Source organism: Taudactylus pleione, unplaced genomic scaffold, assembly GCF_031769625.1.
Source record: "Taudactylus pleione unplaced genomic scaffold, aTauple2 ptg000090l, whole genome shotgun sequence".
NCBI classification, from domain to species: Eukaryota; Metazoa; Chordata; class Amphibia; order Anura; family Myobatrachidae; genus Taudactylus; species Taudactylus pleione.
The window spans coordinates 4081160-4097641 of NW_028284492.1; the positions used below are offsets into that span (position 1 = coordinate 4081160).

General features: G+C 41.7%; 1 protein-coding gene across 1 annotated transcript in view; it reads right to left on the reverse strand.

Annotated features, from left to right (window-relative positions):
* Positions 1 to 330: 330 nt before the first annotated feature.
* Positions 331 to 16482, reverse strand: part of ASPH (aspartate beta-hydroxylase) — a 182887-nt gene continuing 166735 nt past the window's right edge. Inside the window, exons 25-28 of the mRNA XM_088469317.1 lie at positions 9078 to 9213; positions 7293 to 7384; positions 6526 to 6659; positions 331 to 741 (exon numbers count right to left, since the gene is read on the reverse strand). Coding sequence (XP_088325443.1) covers positions 591 to 741; positions 6526 to 6659; positions 7293 to 7384; positions 9078 to 9213 — 513 coding nt within the window. The 3' untranslated portion in view covers positions 331 to 590. The remainder of the gene's footprint in view (positions 742 to 6525; positions 6660 to 7292; positions 7385 to 9077; positions 9214 to 16482) is intronic.

Genomic DNA, 16482 nt, shown 5'->3' on the forward strand with positions numbered 1-16482 from the left:
TACAATTAAAGAAATCAGACTACTTAACACTGCTGACCTGTTGCCTATACCACTTTCTAGAAGTCTGCAGCTTATCAAACAGAAACCAATGACATCACCAATACTGCAAGTACATATATATACTGGGACCATAGTGGTTCAGTCCCATTCTGTCTCCTATCTGAGCAGAAGACGGGCACATGTTTAGTTAAAGTTTCATCATTCAGGATATGTATCCATTACATTACAACCTGCTTTGTAGATGGTGATGAGCATCTTAGCAGAGCCAACAGTACTATAAGTTGATTAAATGAATACAGTATTAAATAGGTACAAAGAAAAAAAAATCAGTTATATAAAACAACAATAGTGGTTTATCTTCTTTTCCAAAAAAAATAGTTTGAGTATATGAAAATATTAAACTCCTTCAATTAATCAATTCATATACTAATTAGCACAAATACAAGTCAGTTACACAATGGTATGAAAATAGTATTCAGTATAAAAGGAATGGCAAGAAACCCTGCAGTATATTTCTAACAGTGAGTATGGGGCATGGCGCTGGGCTCTCCTTTATGTGACTGGAGCCTGTACACTTGCTGTGCTTGCGTCTAAATGGCAGGCAGAGTCTTGCGCTGTTGCTGTGTGAGCTCTGGGTGCCATACGTCCACAATAAATATCAGGCGGTAAGAGTCAGCTTCCTGCCACACCTCATGTTCAAAAGAATCATCAAATATCAGCACTTTGCCTTCTTCCCATGTCCTGCAACATAAAAACATCAGGTTACGTCGCTTTCCATCTCTACTTAACATTTTTGTTTAATTAGCTTCTCTCTACCGAGATATAACATACAAATATCACTCTTAAGGTGCCCATACACGGTGCGATATAGCAGCCGATCCGATGGAATGGTATGATATCGCTGCTATATCGTACCGTGTGTGGGCATTAAATTGGCCAGTGTGTATTCCTGTGAGGTCGTACATCGCACCTCCAGATCTTACTGCATGTTCACTTGATCTGGGGAAGCGATGTATGATCCCATGCGTGTGGGGTAGGAGGGTGCCAGCATATTGGGCGGTCGGGCAGCGGATCGCTCCGTGTGTGGGGACCGCCCAATATGTCGGCCATCGGATCAGCCGTCGCGTCCCAAGGTGCATATCGCAACGTGTATGGGTAGCTTTAAGAAATGCAATTTGTTTTTATTTTGTTTTTCCTTAACTCAAAATTTTTTATAAAACTTTTTCTTGCATTCACAAATTTCTATACTGCACATTTTAGGTTTAAAAAAAAAAAAATATATATATATTATAGATTGTAAGCTTGCGAGCAGGGCCTTCCTACCTATATATCTGTCTGTTATTACCAAGTTTTGTTCTATTAATATTTACAATTGTAAAGCGCAACGGAATATGCTGCGCTATATAAGAAACTGTTAATAATAATAAATATATATATATATATACATATATACTCACAGTGAACAAGAGTATATCCTGTGATATATATTTTAAAAAGTTAGAGTACACTTATTTCTCAAAAATGTTTGGATCTCACCTGAGGGTGAACCTGACCCCCTCAAACTGAATTTTCTTGAACAGTGTATAGCTGAGAGCATAGTAGCTATTTATTATTGTTTATTAACAATTACTTGGCGCCAGCATATTCTGTTGGGCAGTACAATTGGGAACAAAATAGTAATAAAATAAAACTGGGTAATAACAGACAGAGCGGTAAGAGGGCCCTGCTCGCAGCTTACAAACTATGACTTTAAGGAATATGGAAGGTGGTTTGGATCCTGCACTAGATATGGTAAGGTAGTGACTCAAAAAATGCATATGTACATATATAAAAAACAACAATATTTGTATGTATGTGTCAAAAATTAGTTATACACGTAATATTTCTTTTTTTTTTATGGTGCACCCCAAAGTTTGTATAATCTGAACAAACAGGAGATTTATTCTGTACAAAAGGTGACCAAATCGGTCTATCTGTGTCAATAATTAGCTTTTTACTGTCTTTCTTTGCAAATGATTATCACAATTTATGGTTGAATATTGTATTATGAGATGTTCAAGGATTGATCTGTGACTATAACTTGCCTCCTGCTGTCTTTTTGTACACATGATTATCACCAATCACGGTTGAATACTGCATTATGAGATGTTAATAGCAATATACCTACCTGCTGCCTTTTTTTTTTTTTACAGATAATGATCTAATATATGTTTCAATTTGTGGCAATTTAGAGAAGATACATGATCAGACAGTTCATTACTGCCTGACACTTTGGGGTGGATTCAATTGGAGGCGAAAAGTTGCGGCCAGCGACATGCAATCGCCATTGCAATCCTTTTGCCTAATTCGCCTGTTTGGCGAAAATGCGTATGTGCGAAGGCAGTAAATGGCGAAACTAGCGAAAAGGACAGCTTATTTTGGGGAAATCAGTCTGCACCCCATAAAAAGTCTAAGTGACCCTGGAAATCAATATAGAACTGTATTAATAGCCCTAATAAAAGTAATTAGGGTTCAAATTGAGTCAAAGGACTGTTATATGCATATTTGTATAAGTGTGGAAAAATGTTCTAAAGCAATTTCATTTGTAAAAAATAATTGCTCTACTTAAATTGAGGGTACATTAAAATGGGTTCTAGTATATTTTTGGATCTCTAAAATGCCTTTTAAAAAACTTAAAAAAACCTCACCTACTGCAGCCTCCTGCAACCCTAAAAACTCCCATCCATATACACCCCAAAATACCAGACCCAGTACTATCCACTTTCAAAAATGAAATGATTTTTTTACGGGAATTAAGATATGTTGTTTGCCTAATTAGTCATTAGGGGGTGGAGTCCAAATAGTTCTGAACCAAATCCCAACATTTTTAGTCAAAAATAGGGATTTTGCACATCTTTTTTCCTGCCTTTGGGTGGTGAAACATGCGAAAATGTCTTGGAATTGAATGGGGCGATAAGCAGGATTGTGGGAAAACCGGCGATCGCAGTTTTTCGCCTCTAATTGAATCTGCCCCTTTATCTCTCTTAGTGCGCGATATCTCCAATACCATAATTATATGTTTTTTTACACAGGACCGTATCGTAGCATTTCTTCTTTCTAAGAGTTATTATTTCTACATTTATCGCCAGTTTTGGTTCAACCTATGAACTATTGATTGAGAATTTCTATGTATTATTAGCCATTTCAGCAAATATAGATAGACCGATTTGGTCACCTTTGTAGGGAATAAATCTACCTATTATATTGTTTTTATTTAATCCCTTATAGAAATTTTAATATTAAATAATTGAAAGTTAATTTTTAATTAAGAGTGCCCCCACAAATGTTTTTTCTATTTTTGTTTTTGTTCTCTTGCAAAAACATATCTCCAATCTATGACTTTAATCTACTGACTGAGGGACAATAATGATGCCCCATACACAGGACAGAATGTACAGTTACTGCAAAAAGAACGCTGTATACTGGAAAATAAAATTAGGGAGGTCCTTGTAGAGAACCCATCCGCCAGTCTGTGAAAATGTAAAGTCAGCCCTTTTATTCAAATATTATACAGAGATTCTTCCCCTACAGGTGCTTTCAAAGTATGATCATGTATGCATCAATAAATGTAAGTTAGTTTGAACGATTATTTCATTAGGTCAACATGAATTTTATTTTTAGATTTCCATGTGACAAAGACACACTTGACGTTGTACTACAAAAGTATGAATTCTATCACAAGGCTGCCACCAGAGCTCAGAGTAGTAGGCAGGCGGATTACTATTTGGTCACACACATATCTATGGTTTGCTGTACTAGCCACAAAAATATAGAAGAACCCAACAACATTAGAGAAAGGATTAATTTGGCAAAACCTCAGTTGGACTGGGGGCCTCCAAGATATTGCCAAGAGCAAGTACTTTACAGATATCATCTTAATCTGTTACAATGCCAATTGAAAAGCTAGCCTTTTACTCCACCTGTGCCTATAGTTTTTGTACCTCCCCTCCCTGATGGAAGGTACTAGACATAAATGTGGGGGGAACAACAACACAGTTATTTGTGCAGCAGGGACAGGACCATCAAGTCCCCCTTCAGAGGGAGGTGAAGCATGATCCGGGTTGGTGTCCTACTCTGCCGGAATCCAGGAGGACATTCTGGGGGAATAGGCAGCCATGCTTTACAGTACACGCTTACTCTACAAGCCAGCAGACTGTAGGCCCTAATCAGTAATCCTAAATGCTGACTTCTCTTCTATCACCTTGAGCTAGGAATAAACTTCAGATATAGGAGAAGTTCAAAAATTATATTTTGTCTTGTTAATTGGAGGGGGAATAGACAGAAGGAGAACATGAGCGCACTGTGGCAATGGACCGTGTTGCCAGGTTTCGTTCAATACAAAAATCTCAATTGTTTAGTATTCTTATTGAAAAACACTTTCATATACGAGAATTAAATAACAGATTAATACATTTCTCAGCAGGCAGCAACTGCATCATTAACACCATCTTATACTGTAGTCCACATCGCCCTTCAATCACTGAGCACAAACTAACAGCATTATATTTAGAATAGATTAAAATATTTCAGATAAAATAAAACACCTAGGAGGAGAGATAATGAAATATATCATAAGCAATGCATTAGTTGCAGGTATACACACAGACTATTTGTTTTCAGTTAATGTAAATATAAATATAGGTAGTGCTGGACAAATCCCACCCAAGGTGACAGCCCAATCTGGTGCGAGTTGGGTACTGCGAGCTGTTGAACTCACGGTGAACTCGCACCAAGAATTTCAGTTGCAATCCAGTTTCCTAACCCGCATTGATTTTTCAGAGGAAATTCACATTTTTTCGTGCGCACCCCCCTGAGCAGGTGAAAAAGTAGGGTCCGTTTTGATTTGAAAGAACAATTGTAGGAGCACAGTGCAGAACTGTTGTACAACCCTCCCAATGAATACTCATGCACTTGGACGGGTTTGACTAACATAATCTGGCTAATAAAGACGTCAGTTTTTAGGTGAATTTCTCTAAAAATCTCAATAAAGGGTTAAATGATGTGGGACAGGTATGTGGGGGTGCTGTATTGGGTATCCGCATGGTAGATCTACATTAAAAAGGTAGACAGTCAATAAGCTGACACCAGAAGGTCGACAGGTAATTGGTTGAAAGTGACTGAGGCTGCAGTGTTAAAAGGTCAATAGGGTTAAAACACTGGCATTCAAATAGTTGACACAAAAAAAGGTCAACACTTTTCATGAGTGTTAGGTTTAGGCTAAAATTTAAAAAAAATCATGTGTCACCCATTTGAATGTCGTCCTTTTAATCCTGTCGACCAATTACATGTTGACCTTTTAACCCTGTCGATCTTCTGGTGTCGACCTACTGACTGTGTAACTTGTTAATGTAGAGCTATCAATCCTCACCCTTTGTATGGATGGGAGAGGGGTTTTTGAACTTTTTGATGAGAGATGAAAGTGGTTATTCCAACTTTTACAAACTTGTATAAAACGCTGAACAATTACTATACAGACATTTTTCTGTAGCCCAATATGCTGGAAAGACTTTAATTTGATGAAAAACACTCGCTTGTTATATGTAATTATTCCACCATTAATAAAAAGTGCAAAAAACATCTATATGGTCATGTACAGCCTTCTATACGGTCCTGCTATTTCAGTTGCCAATTTTGGGGTCAGGATGGTTTCCCTACTTTTTCTCCCAGCTCGCTTTTTGTACATAATTCAGGCATCCTAATTGGATCTCGTGTTTCTCGAGAGCGCGCATTAGTGCGAAGTGTGGAAGTTTCATGAAACAAACTCGCTCGATGATTTTGCATCTATTGCTTTAGTCATGCCTGCGACTTTATGCTAATGCTAGTAAAGGCCCTTTCCCTGGTGTACAAGCGTACGTCGGAATTTATGCATCTGCAGTGGCAACCATTGGATGCACCATCGGGACTTACTCCACCCCATGCTAGGTGCAGAATCTCCATCAGGGTATGGCCTCCAACCTACACAATTAAGTGTCTAAGTTCACAACCAATCCTGCAACACTCCCATAACGCACCCATCAGATGGATTACCTTTGCATTTGTATGCCACCTCTCAGCCAATGCCCAATATATTCCAGACTCAGTGTGGCTCAATCGGTCCTGTGACTGTGTACATACACACCGCGGAACGCGTGTGCCATGTGACTTTTTAGATAATTAGACGCATATCCAGTCACAAAAAAAATCACCAATTTACTTAAACATTTCATGGCATGCCACTCAGATTCAGAACCTGTGCATTGGATTGTAGCTAACTGGACACACTGCCTTAAGACTAATGACATATCTTAGGTATAACTATGTACAGTATACAATAAGTTCCATGCTGTACAAACCACATAATCTTAGTGCAACACAATAAACATTAAAATAAAATAATATGCAATATTGTAAGAAAGCTTTTATACTGATAATACAACATTGTACTGCCACAAATGCAGTGCTGTGATGTATCACAGAGAAAGCAATAGAATAATGCAGCAGGCATACCTGGTATCATTAGCACATCTAATCCTACAGCCGGGGCGCGGTATAACCAAACCCAAGTGCATTCGCAGTCTACAGTTGGTTGGTCCTGTGTGGGGCCACACATGGGTCCCTGGGTGCATTATAGAATATTTGATCTGAAAAGAAGAGTTTATTAGAACAAGTGACTGTGGTACTGATACTTCTATACATGTCACCCATGGCAACAGAAAACACATTGTAAATGACAAGAACCTGCACAGATTAATCTGTAACAACCAAAGGGGGAGATGTATTAAGACTTGGCGAGAGTTAAAGGGGACTATGTACTAAGCCTTGGGGGGGGGGGATGTACAGTTAGAAGCTGAGGGGCTGGTAGTTTATCACTTTCCAATTTATCACTTTCCAGAGCTTAGTACATCTCCCCCTTGGAGAGAGATAAATTGGACGGTGATAAAGCGCCAACCAATCAGTTCCTAACTGTCACATCACAGGCTGTGATGAAAATGACAGTTAGGAGCTGATTGTTTGGCACTTAATCTCCGTTCACTTTATCTCTCTCCTGGGCTTAGTACATTGGTCCCAAAGTACGAACCAATAAGCTGCTAACCGTCACAGCCTGTGTTTGAAAAATGGCAGTTAGGAGCTGATTGGTTGGTACTTTCTCTCTCTCCAAGACTTAGTACATCTACCCCAAAGTGACAAAAACTACTAAAATTTAAACTTGTAATATAAATAGTGTGAGAGAGATAATAAAAACCCCATGCACTGTTATTAGCTGTGTGTTGTACCTGTCCTCTGCGGCATCCAGTGGACTCAGGGAACCTTTCTAACACACCACATGTCCTGGGGGCACCATCACATGACTTTTCATTCTTTCGACCTATCAAAAAGACAAATATTGAAAAAAGAAAGACACCGCAGGGATATAATATATCTGCCCAGTTACAGGCAGTCTTTCATATCTGGAGATATTTTTATTTTTACACTAACGTAATTCATTTTGGTTTGAAAAGTGGCTAAATTGTTCATGCTATTTTGGGGCAAATCTGCTTTCAAAATCCTCTATGTCATTAAGAAAGAAGCAGGTAGGTTCCGGTGACCTTTTATCCTGATAAGATTCTGAAACATTTTGGAATGCTACAAGCAGCTTTCTTATATACAGCAATACACATTTTAGGGTTTTTGGTGATTTCAAGAGTCTCTCTCTATATATACTAGTAAATGTGCCCAGGCATATACCGGGTCACATCAGCCCGTACCCGCTCTGCTCCTTCCAGTTTTTACATTTTATTTTAACTGGTGCCATTCAGAGGAACCCACCTTACAATGACAAGGTGGGTGTATTGCTGCCCCCCAGTGTGAGCCGAGCGCAGAATGCCCACTGTGCGTGTGCCTGCTGATTTACTTCAATAATCTCATTCGCAATTAGCATGCTGGGTGGGAGGGAGGACTTCACAGACTTGTCCCTATCTGTACTTGCATTGAGAGGCAACCAGTGGGGGGGGGGGTGATTTTGGGAGGCATACGCTCCAGCAACTACTGCACATAACACGGACAAAACAGCTTAGAAGTGGAGGTTTTTAGAACTGGAGTTGTTGCCCAAGGCAACCAATCAGTATAATTTATCTAGCACCTTCTAGAAGATAATAGCTAGAATCTGATTGGTTTGCTACGGGCAACAACCACACTTCTAGAAACCTGCACTGTAGTAAATATTCCCCTAAGTATCCAAAATAATATCTTCACATTTAAAATGTCATCTCCCCATAATGGTCCTACTACCCAACCACTATGCTGAGCACCCACCCTCCTCTCCCTATCACTTCACCACACCTTCATCTACATCACACTAATCTCCCTCCCTTTCCTACAAATACATCCCACCTCTCTTGCCTATTGATCACATCCTTCCACTCCTGCCTCCATGATCCCGTCTGTGCTGCTCCCTACCTCTGGAACACTGTCCTTCTCCCTATCAGACTCTCCACCGCTCTACAAATCTTCAAACGGGCTCTCAAGACTCACTACTTCAAAGCCTTCCAGCTCTCATCCTAACCTTCTGCTTACATGATTCTTCCCCACTGTCTACCCTATCTGTGTCACCCCTGTCTGTCTCCCCCCCCTATAGCCCCCCTATAGAATGTAAGCTCTCACGAGCAGGGCCCTCTTCCTTTATGTGCTTTTCCTTCCCTCACTCGTACGATCATCCACTCAAACCTCTCCACAAGGGCACTTAACATTTGGTAGCTGACGCCCTGCTGCTTTTTTGAGTGTTATGATCGCTGCAGCAATGTTTATAAACTATGTTCTTATTCTCTATTGTCTTGTACTGTAAGTCGCTGGTTTACGAGCTTACTCATTTGTTAATGTACTGTGTGAGGAACCCTTGTGGCGCCATATAAAGGATAATAATAATAATAAATACCGTATGTCAGTAAAATGCTTTACAATGCAATACCAGAAAACCATGCAATAAATTCCTCCCAGTGAGTATGTCTCTGGAATATTATGTTCATTGTAATATTGCCGCCTGGTCTGCTGTGGGAGTTTGTCTATGTTATTTAATTGCTTACCTTGCTGCCACAGCGTATACTGACTCCAATCTCCCGTCTCTCTGAGATTTTCATCTTCTGGAACAAAGAGGCCTTTGGCATCATCCATCACAGCAAGGGCCTCGTCACGAATTATCTTCCAGTTGGCTTCCAAAGCCTTTAACAGAGAAATAACCAAAGATTATTAATGCATAACACAACTCACATGATCACTATATCACAAAGCTAATAAGGAGAAAGATGCTTTCTGGATAGAATCTCTATGTGGTGCAATCATTATCTCAATATAATACATGTCTGGTGTATAGTTATGTGCCTTGTTTTTCAATGAGAAATTGTGCTTGTTCTTTGACTACAAGTAATGCATTAAATTTTATGTTTCTCTAAACACTGCAACCAACTGTTAGCACATATCACAACCAAATAATTACTCTGAACATTTGCCTGGCTCCCTTTAAGTCTAGAAATGTAAAAATCGCTGTAGGAAAAGGTAAAGGAAGATATGTATAATTTAGATTTAAATGTATAGATCGCTGTAGGAAAAGGTAAAGGAAAATATGTATAATTTAGATTTAAATGTAAAGATCGCTGTAGGAAAAGGTAAAGGAAGATATGTATAATTTAGATTTAAATGTAAAGATCGCTGTAGGAAAAGGTAAAGGAAGATATGTATAATTTAGATTTCTTATTAAACAAAAGGGACCTACCAGAAGATTTCAAATCTATCTTGTGTACATGAACCATTTTATATTTTTATTTGATCTATACTTGATATTGCAACGTGCCCCATAAGTAGTTCATGGCTTCTTACATTAGACACACACACTCAAATGGCAGCACCTAGGGCCTGATTCAGGCTCAGCGCTCGCGAGCGGGTCGATGGTGCCCTAGTGTGCATGCGCACGACGGAGGGAGCTCCGTCATGCGCATGCGCGAAACCCGAATAGCGACGGGGTAGCCGTTGTTATGGGTCTCGCACCAAAGGGTCTGCTCGCAAGTGGGTCGATGGTCTGCACTGCGCATGCGCACGACGGAGGGAGCTCCGTCGTGCGCATGCGCGAGACGCGACGAGCGAAGGACTTTCCTTCGCTCGGAGTGTCTCATCAAAGGGGGCGTGCTGTCGATGGTGACTGACAGCATGCCCCCTTTGGTGGGCGTGCCGGGGGCGTGGCTACCAGACGGAGATGTTCCCATGGGAACGCCTACCGTCTGGGTCCGGCCCCACTGATTTTGGCTCTGATAGATAGAGCCAAAATCACTCCAGGGCTTGCGGTCACCGAGACCCTACTGCAGGGTCTCGTCGCAAGCCCGATGGTCGCGATGGTCTTGACCATCGCGACCATCATCATGGACGCTCGCATAAGCTGTGGGTGGTAGCCCACAGCTATGCGAGCGTCCAAAAGGCCGGACGGAAAATAAAAAAAAACACGCCCTGATTCAGAGCGGGCGCTCGTTCAGAGCGTCCAGCTCTGAATCAGGCCCCTTGCACACAGCAACTAATTAGTAGCACACCAGTCTAGGGCCTTAGTACAGTATCCGCATCTAGTTTTATTTGAAAGCACAAGATAAAACTTAAAGACTCTAATAAACAAACAATTCCCACTCTCAAGGTGGAAAGACCTGTACAACGCACAAAACAGCATTTAGCAGAGCACTTACAATCACAAGCAATGGTCTATCTCTGCAGGCCTTAACCTGCTCCCCAGGCAGTGAGAGGGACTAGAGAAATGGACACACCTTTTTATCAGCCTCTCACAGGTGTTCTGACAATCAAGGTTGCTAATTATCACCACTGACAGGTGAAGTGATCCACATTGATTATCTAGTTACAATGGTACCTGTCATTGGTTGGGATATATTAGGCAGCAAGTGTACACTCAGTTCTTGATAGTTAATGAGTTGGTAGCAGAAAAAATTGGCAAGCGTAAGAATCTGAACAATTTTAACAAGGGCAAAATTGTGATGGTTAAACGACTGGGTCAGAGCATCTACATAATGGCAGGTCTCGTAGGGTATTCCAAGTATGCAGTGGTTAGTGCCTACCAAAAGTGGTTCAAGGAAAGAACCAGGGAATCGGCAACAAGCCAAGGTTCATTGATGTGCGTGGGGAGCAAAGGCTAGTACTTCTAGAGCTACCCCGCAGAAGAGCTACCGTGGCACAATTGCTGAAAAAATTTAATTCTGGCTAAGATAGAAAGGTGGCACACAGTGCATCACAGCTTGCTGCGTATTTGCAGACCGGTCAGAGTGCCCATGCTGATTCCTGTCTACTACTGACAGTGCCTACAATGGGCACATGGGTATCAGAACTGGACCATGGAGCAATGGAAGAAGGTGGTCTGGTCTGATGAATCACGTGTTCTTTTACATTATGTAGATGACCAGATGCATGTGCATTATTTACCTGTTGGCACCAGGATGCACTATGGTAAGATGGCAAGCAGGCGGAGGCAGTGTGATGCTCCGGGTAATGTTCTGCTGGGAAACCTTGGGTTCTGCCATTTATGTGGATGTTACTCTGACACATACCACCTACCTAAAGATTGTTGCAGACTAAGTAGACCCCTTCATGGCAACAGTATTCCCTGATGGCAGTGGCCACTTTTAGCAGGTTAATGCACCCTGCCACACTTCACAGGTTTCTCTCACCTCATACTCAGTCCCATTTTTCCCTTTAGAAAGCTTTTATGAGCATGAATATTCTGCTCATTCTATGTAGAGCTCAGGGGCAGACTTGTCTCAGTGACATCTTGTCTTAGTGACATCACAGCTTCCTAGTGACTTGGTAGGCTGCATTCTTTTGATGCCTGCACTGTGTGTAGGGGACCGCTAAACCTTAAGTACAGCAATTTCCATCATCTCACTTTAATTGTAGATGAAAAAGTACAGACGGTATTTAAAGAAATGATAGCATGACAGGGGCTTTGTCGAACGCAACTAACGAGTTTGCTGCTGTGACAGTAATATATGGTTCCTAAAGCAGTTTTACACCTACACTGAACTTGGTCTAACACTCATTATTCAAGACATGTTCACCGAACATGATGTATTTTGTATAAAACTCAGATATAACATTACATAAAATGTCATACTCCAGGCACAGTAACAGCCACTTCTGAAGAAAGTGTCGCCGTTTGTCATTTCCTACAAAAATACACATTTATATCTTGCTGGGACGTGCAGACAGGGTAGGCAGAGCCTCTCCTGCCATACTCCTCATATTTGATATAAAAATAATTAGAATAATACAAAGAAGATATTTCTAACTTATAAACATCATTTTTTTTAGTGTAATCATTTGTATAGTTAACACTCACCAGCTTTGTGGAGCTCCCTGGGACTGACGGGAGACAAGAGATGAGGCAGCAACAGCTTAGCCTCACTTCTGTAAAGTCAGAGAGTCAAACTGCTTGCAGAGCTGGGGACAGGGCCACCCCACGGGCAGTAAGCTGCACAGAAAGAAAGCTAATAGAGGCATGCCTCTGTGTATGGGGGGGCGTGCCTTGAGCACTGATGGACACCTTGGATGTGTCATGTGACCAGGAAGTGCACTGCAGTGTTTAGAGGTCGGAGCTCAGCAGCAAGTGAAGACAGTGATGCCGATAGGAGAATTAATGGATACGGATGCTTAGCGTAGTGAGGAGAGAGTTACAGTGAGTAGGAGGTGAGACAGGCTCCAAGCACTCAGACCCATCTCAATATGTGCCTTCCCAGCTATTGACCTCAACGCACATCACTGATATCTTGCCCACACTGTATTGTGCCTCATATATTTCCCTGAAGGAAGTAATGAATACATTGAAAAATGTGACGTCAAGTAGCTAACACACTCATCTTCATTTCAATTGCCTCTAATGTATATGTATATGTATATATATATATATATATATATATATATATATAATATATATATATATATATATATATATATTATATACACAGTACTGTGCAAATGTTTTAGGCAGTGTGGAAAAGTGTGGAAAAAATGCTTTCAAAAATAGAAGTGTTAATAGTTTAATTTTATCAATTAACAAAATGCACATTGAATGAACAGAAGATAAATCTAAATCAAATTGATATTTGGTTGACCACCCTTTGCCTTCAAAACAGCAATTCTTCTAGGTACACTTGCACACAGTTTTTGAAGGAACTCGGCAGAGTGGTTGTTTCAAACATCTTGGAGAACCATAGATCTGTCAATGTAGGCTTGCTCAAATCCTTCTGTCTCTTCATGTAATCCCAGACAGACTTGATGATGTTGAGATCAGTGCCCTGTAGGGGCCATATAATCACTTCCAGTACTCCTTGTTCTTCTTTACACTGAAGATAGTTTGTAATGACATTGGCTGTATGTTTGGGGTTGTTGACCTGCTGCAGAATACATTTGGAGCAAATCAGTCGCTTCCCTGATGGTATTGCATGATGGATAAGTACCTGCCTGTATTTCTCAGCATTGACACCATTAATCCTGACCAAATCCCCGACTCAATTTGCGGAATGCAGCCCCAAACTTGCAAGGAACCTCCCCCATGCTTCACTGTTGCCTGCAGACATTCATTATTGTACCGCTCTCCAGCCCTTTGGTGAACAAACTGCCTTCTGTTACAGCCAAATATTTCAAATTTTGATTCATCAGCCCAGAGCACCTGCTGACATTTTTCTGCATCCCAATTCCTATGTTTTCGTGCATAGTTGAGTCGCTTGGCCTTGTTTCCACGTCAAAAGTAAGGCTTTTGGGCACAATTCTTCCATGAAGACCACTTCTGGCCAGACTTCTCCGAAAAGTAGATGTGTGTACCTGGGTCCCAGTTGTTTCTGACAGTTCTGAGCCGATCGGCGGTCAATAACGCTGATCTGTCGGGGAAATTCAACATGTTAAAAATCCCAGACTTGACCGATTCCGACAATTTTCGGGTCAGAATCGTGGAATCTAGATTGTCCAACATGATTTCTCCGATCCGACCCTGGCAGAACAGGGAATTGCCCTGATGCAGGCTATATTTATGGGTCCCATTACAACAGACCTCTATTGTCAGCCCACGTGAAGCTTCCACACTTTATTGAATCTGGCACAAATTCCTCTTTATCTTTGTGATAGAACAGATCTTTATGTCAGCCCACGTGTGCCTTTTGCAACCAAAGCAGCAGTGGAGGACTCAGATGACTCAAAAAGTGCTGATGCTGCAAGGACCAGCAAAAAATCTTCAGGGACAGCAACTAAAAGGTCTCCATGATATTAGTGCATGTTTTAAGGATATTCTAAATAATTCACATGTACTCTGATAGAGATATTCTACATTGTTAAAATGAAAATGTTGTCACCATAGCGATGTTAGGGTATATATATATATATATATATATATATATATATATATATACCCTAACATCGCTATGGTGACAACATTTTCATATATATATATATATATATATATATATATATATATATATATATATATATATATACATACCCTAACATCGCTATGGTGACAACATTTTCATTTTTATATATATATATATATATATATATATATATATATATATATATATATATATATATATATAATTTAACAATCAGTTTCTGAGTCTCTGGGTAAAATTGAGAAATGGAAGACATTAGGCAGGCACACCAGATAATATAGTAAAAGATAATTAGAAAAGGGGAGTATTATTGTAATCTGCCACTCAACACTTTATTACATATCACAATTCATAGTGCACATATCCAAAAAGACAAGTCATAAAAAAGAAAATAAACGTTCCAGTCTTTGTCCCGGTATACGACTGCACTATGCTGGTAAAACTATTTTGTTTTGTATTATACTCTATTATGTATACCTTGCTGTATTTATTTATTTATTTTCGGAAGTCAGTACATGCACTATTCATTGTTGCTCATTTGGTTACAATAAAACATATTTTGCACTTTAGCTAAGTGCACAACTCCTACATTTAAAAATGTAGAACTGAAAAAAAGATAAGTAACCCCTGATGCTCCCACACTGCCCCCAATCATACCACCTCTGGGTGAAGAGGTCTGCGAATCAGGACTGTCCCTGTAGAGCCAGCGGTGTAACCAGGACTGTTGCAGGGAGGAGTGGTCGTTCCCCTACTGAGAACCTTTAAATAAAAGTTCCCTATGAGAGGTCGGGGGAGACGCCGCGTCCCAGCTGGCCCTGACACAGGGTCTACTGAGCGACGCCCAGCACAATAGATCATGCAGGCGAGCAGGGCCGGATTAAGGGGGGAAAAACAGGGGCGGTCGTCGCTGGGCCCCCACACACAGAGGGGCCCCCACTAGCAGCGGTGCAGCCGGTGGCTTCACCTGCCGCTAGTGTCCCCGCCACTAGTGTAGTGTAGACCGCGCAGTGAGCGTGGCCACACTACACAGTGACAAACACAGAGCCGCCGGCGGCAGCTGTGTGTTTGTTACAGCAGCCGATGAGAGTCAAACAGACTCTCATTGGCTACTTCAACGGAGGGAGCCGGCTGGAGCTCACTTATGAGCTCCATCTTCCGGCTCCCCCCCCCGGGTGATGATGGGAGTGACGTCATGATGCTGACGTCTCTCCCATACTGCAGGAGAAGAGGAGCCGGAGCGGACAGCGGCGGTCACGTCAGGAGCAGGGTTTCAGGTAAGTTGTGTTTTTTTTGTGTGTGTAAGGGGCACTGCATAGGGGGGGCCGCTTCATGGGGACACTGGGGCCAATGCATAGGACAACTACTGGTGGCACTGAATAGGGGTGGGCTAATACCACTGGGCAGTGTATAGGGGGGGACTACTTCTGAATCAATGCATAAGGGGGGACTACTGGGGGCACTATATAAGGGGCACTGCATGGGGAGAACCCACTACTGGGTCTGGGGGCACTATATAAGGTGCACTACTGAGGGCACTGTATAGGGGGACCACTACTGGGGAGTTAGATAAGGGGCACTGCATAGGGGGGACCACTATTGGGTCTGGGGGCACTGTATAGGGGGACCACTACGGGGGCATTATATAAGGGGCACTGCATAGGGGGGGACACTACTGGGTCTGGGGGCACTATATAAGGTGCACTAATGGGGGCAATGTATAGGGGGACCACTACTGGGGCATTATATAAGGGGCACTGCATAGGGGGTCCACTACTGGGTCTGGGGGCACTATATAAGGGGCACTACTGGGGGCACTGCATAGGGGGACCACTACTGGGGGCACTGCATAAGGGGCATTACTACAGGGGATGGTGGTATATAGTTTGTTGCCTAGGGGTCCCCACAGACCTTAATCCGGCCCTGCAGGTGAGGCAGCACGACTGCTGTTTGCTAGGCCATGGCTGCCTCATGACCTGGTATGGCATACCAGGACCTGGTATTGACTTGACACTGTGCGGTGTGTCACCACAAAACTAACACTGACATCATCACATCATGCCATCGAAGG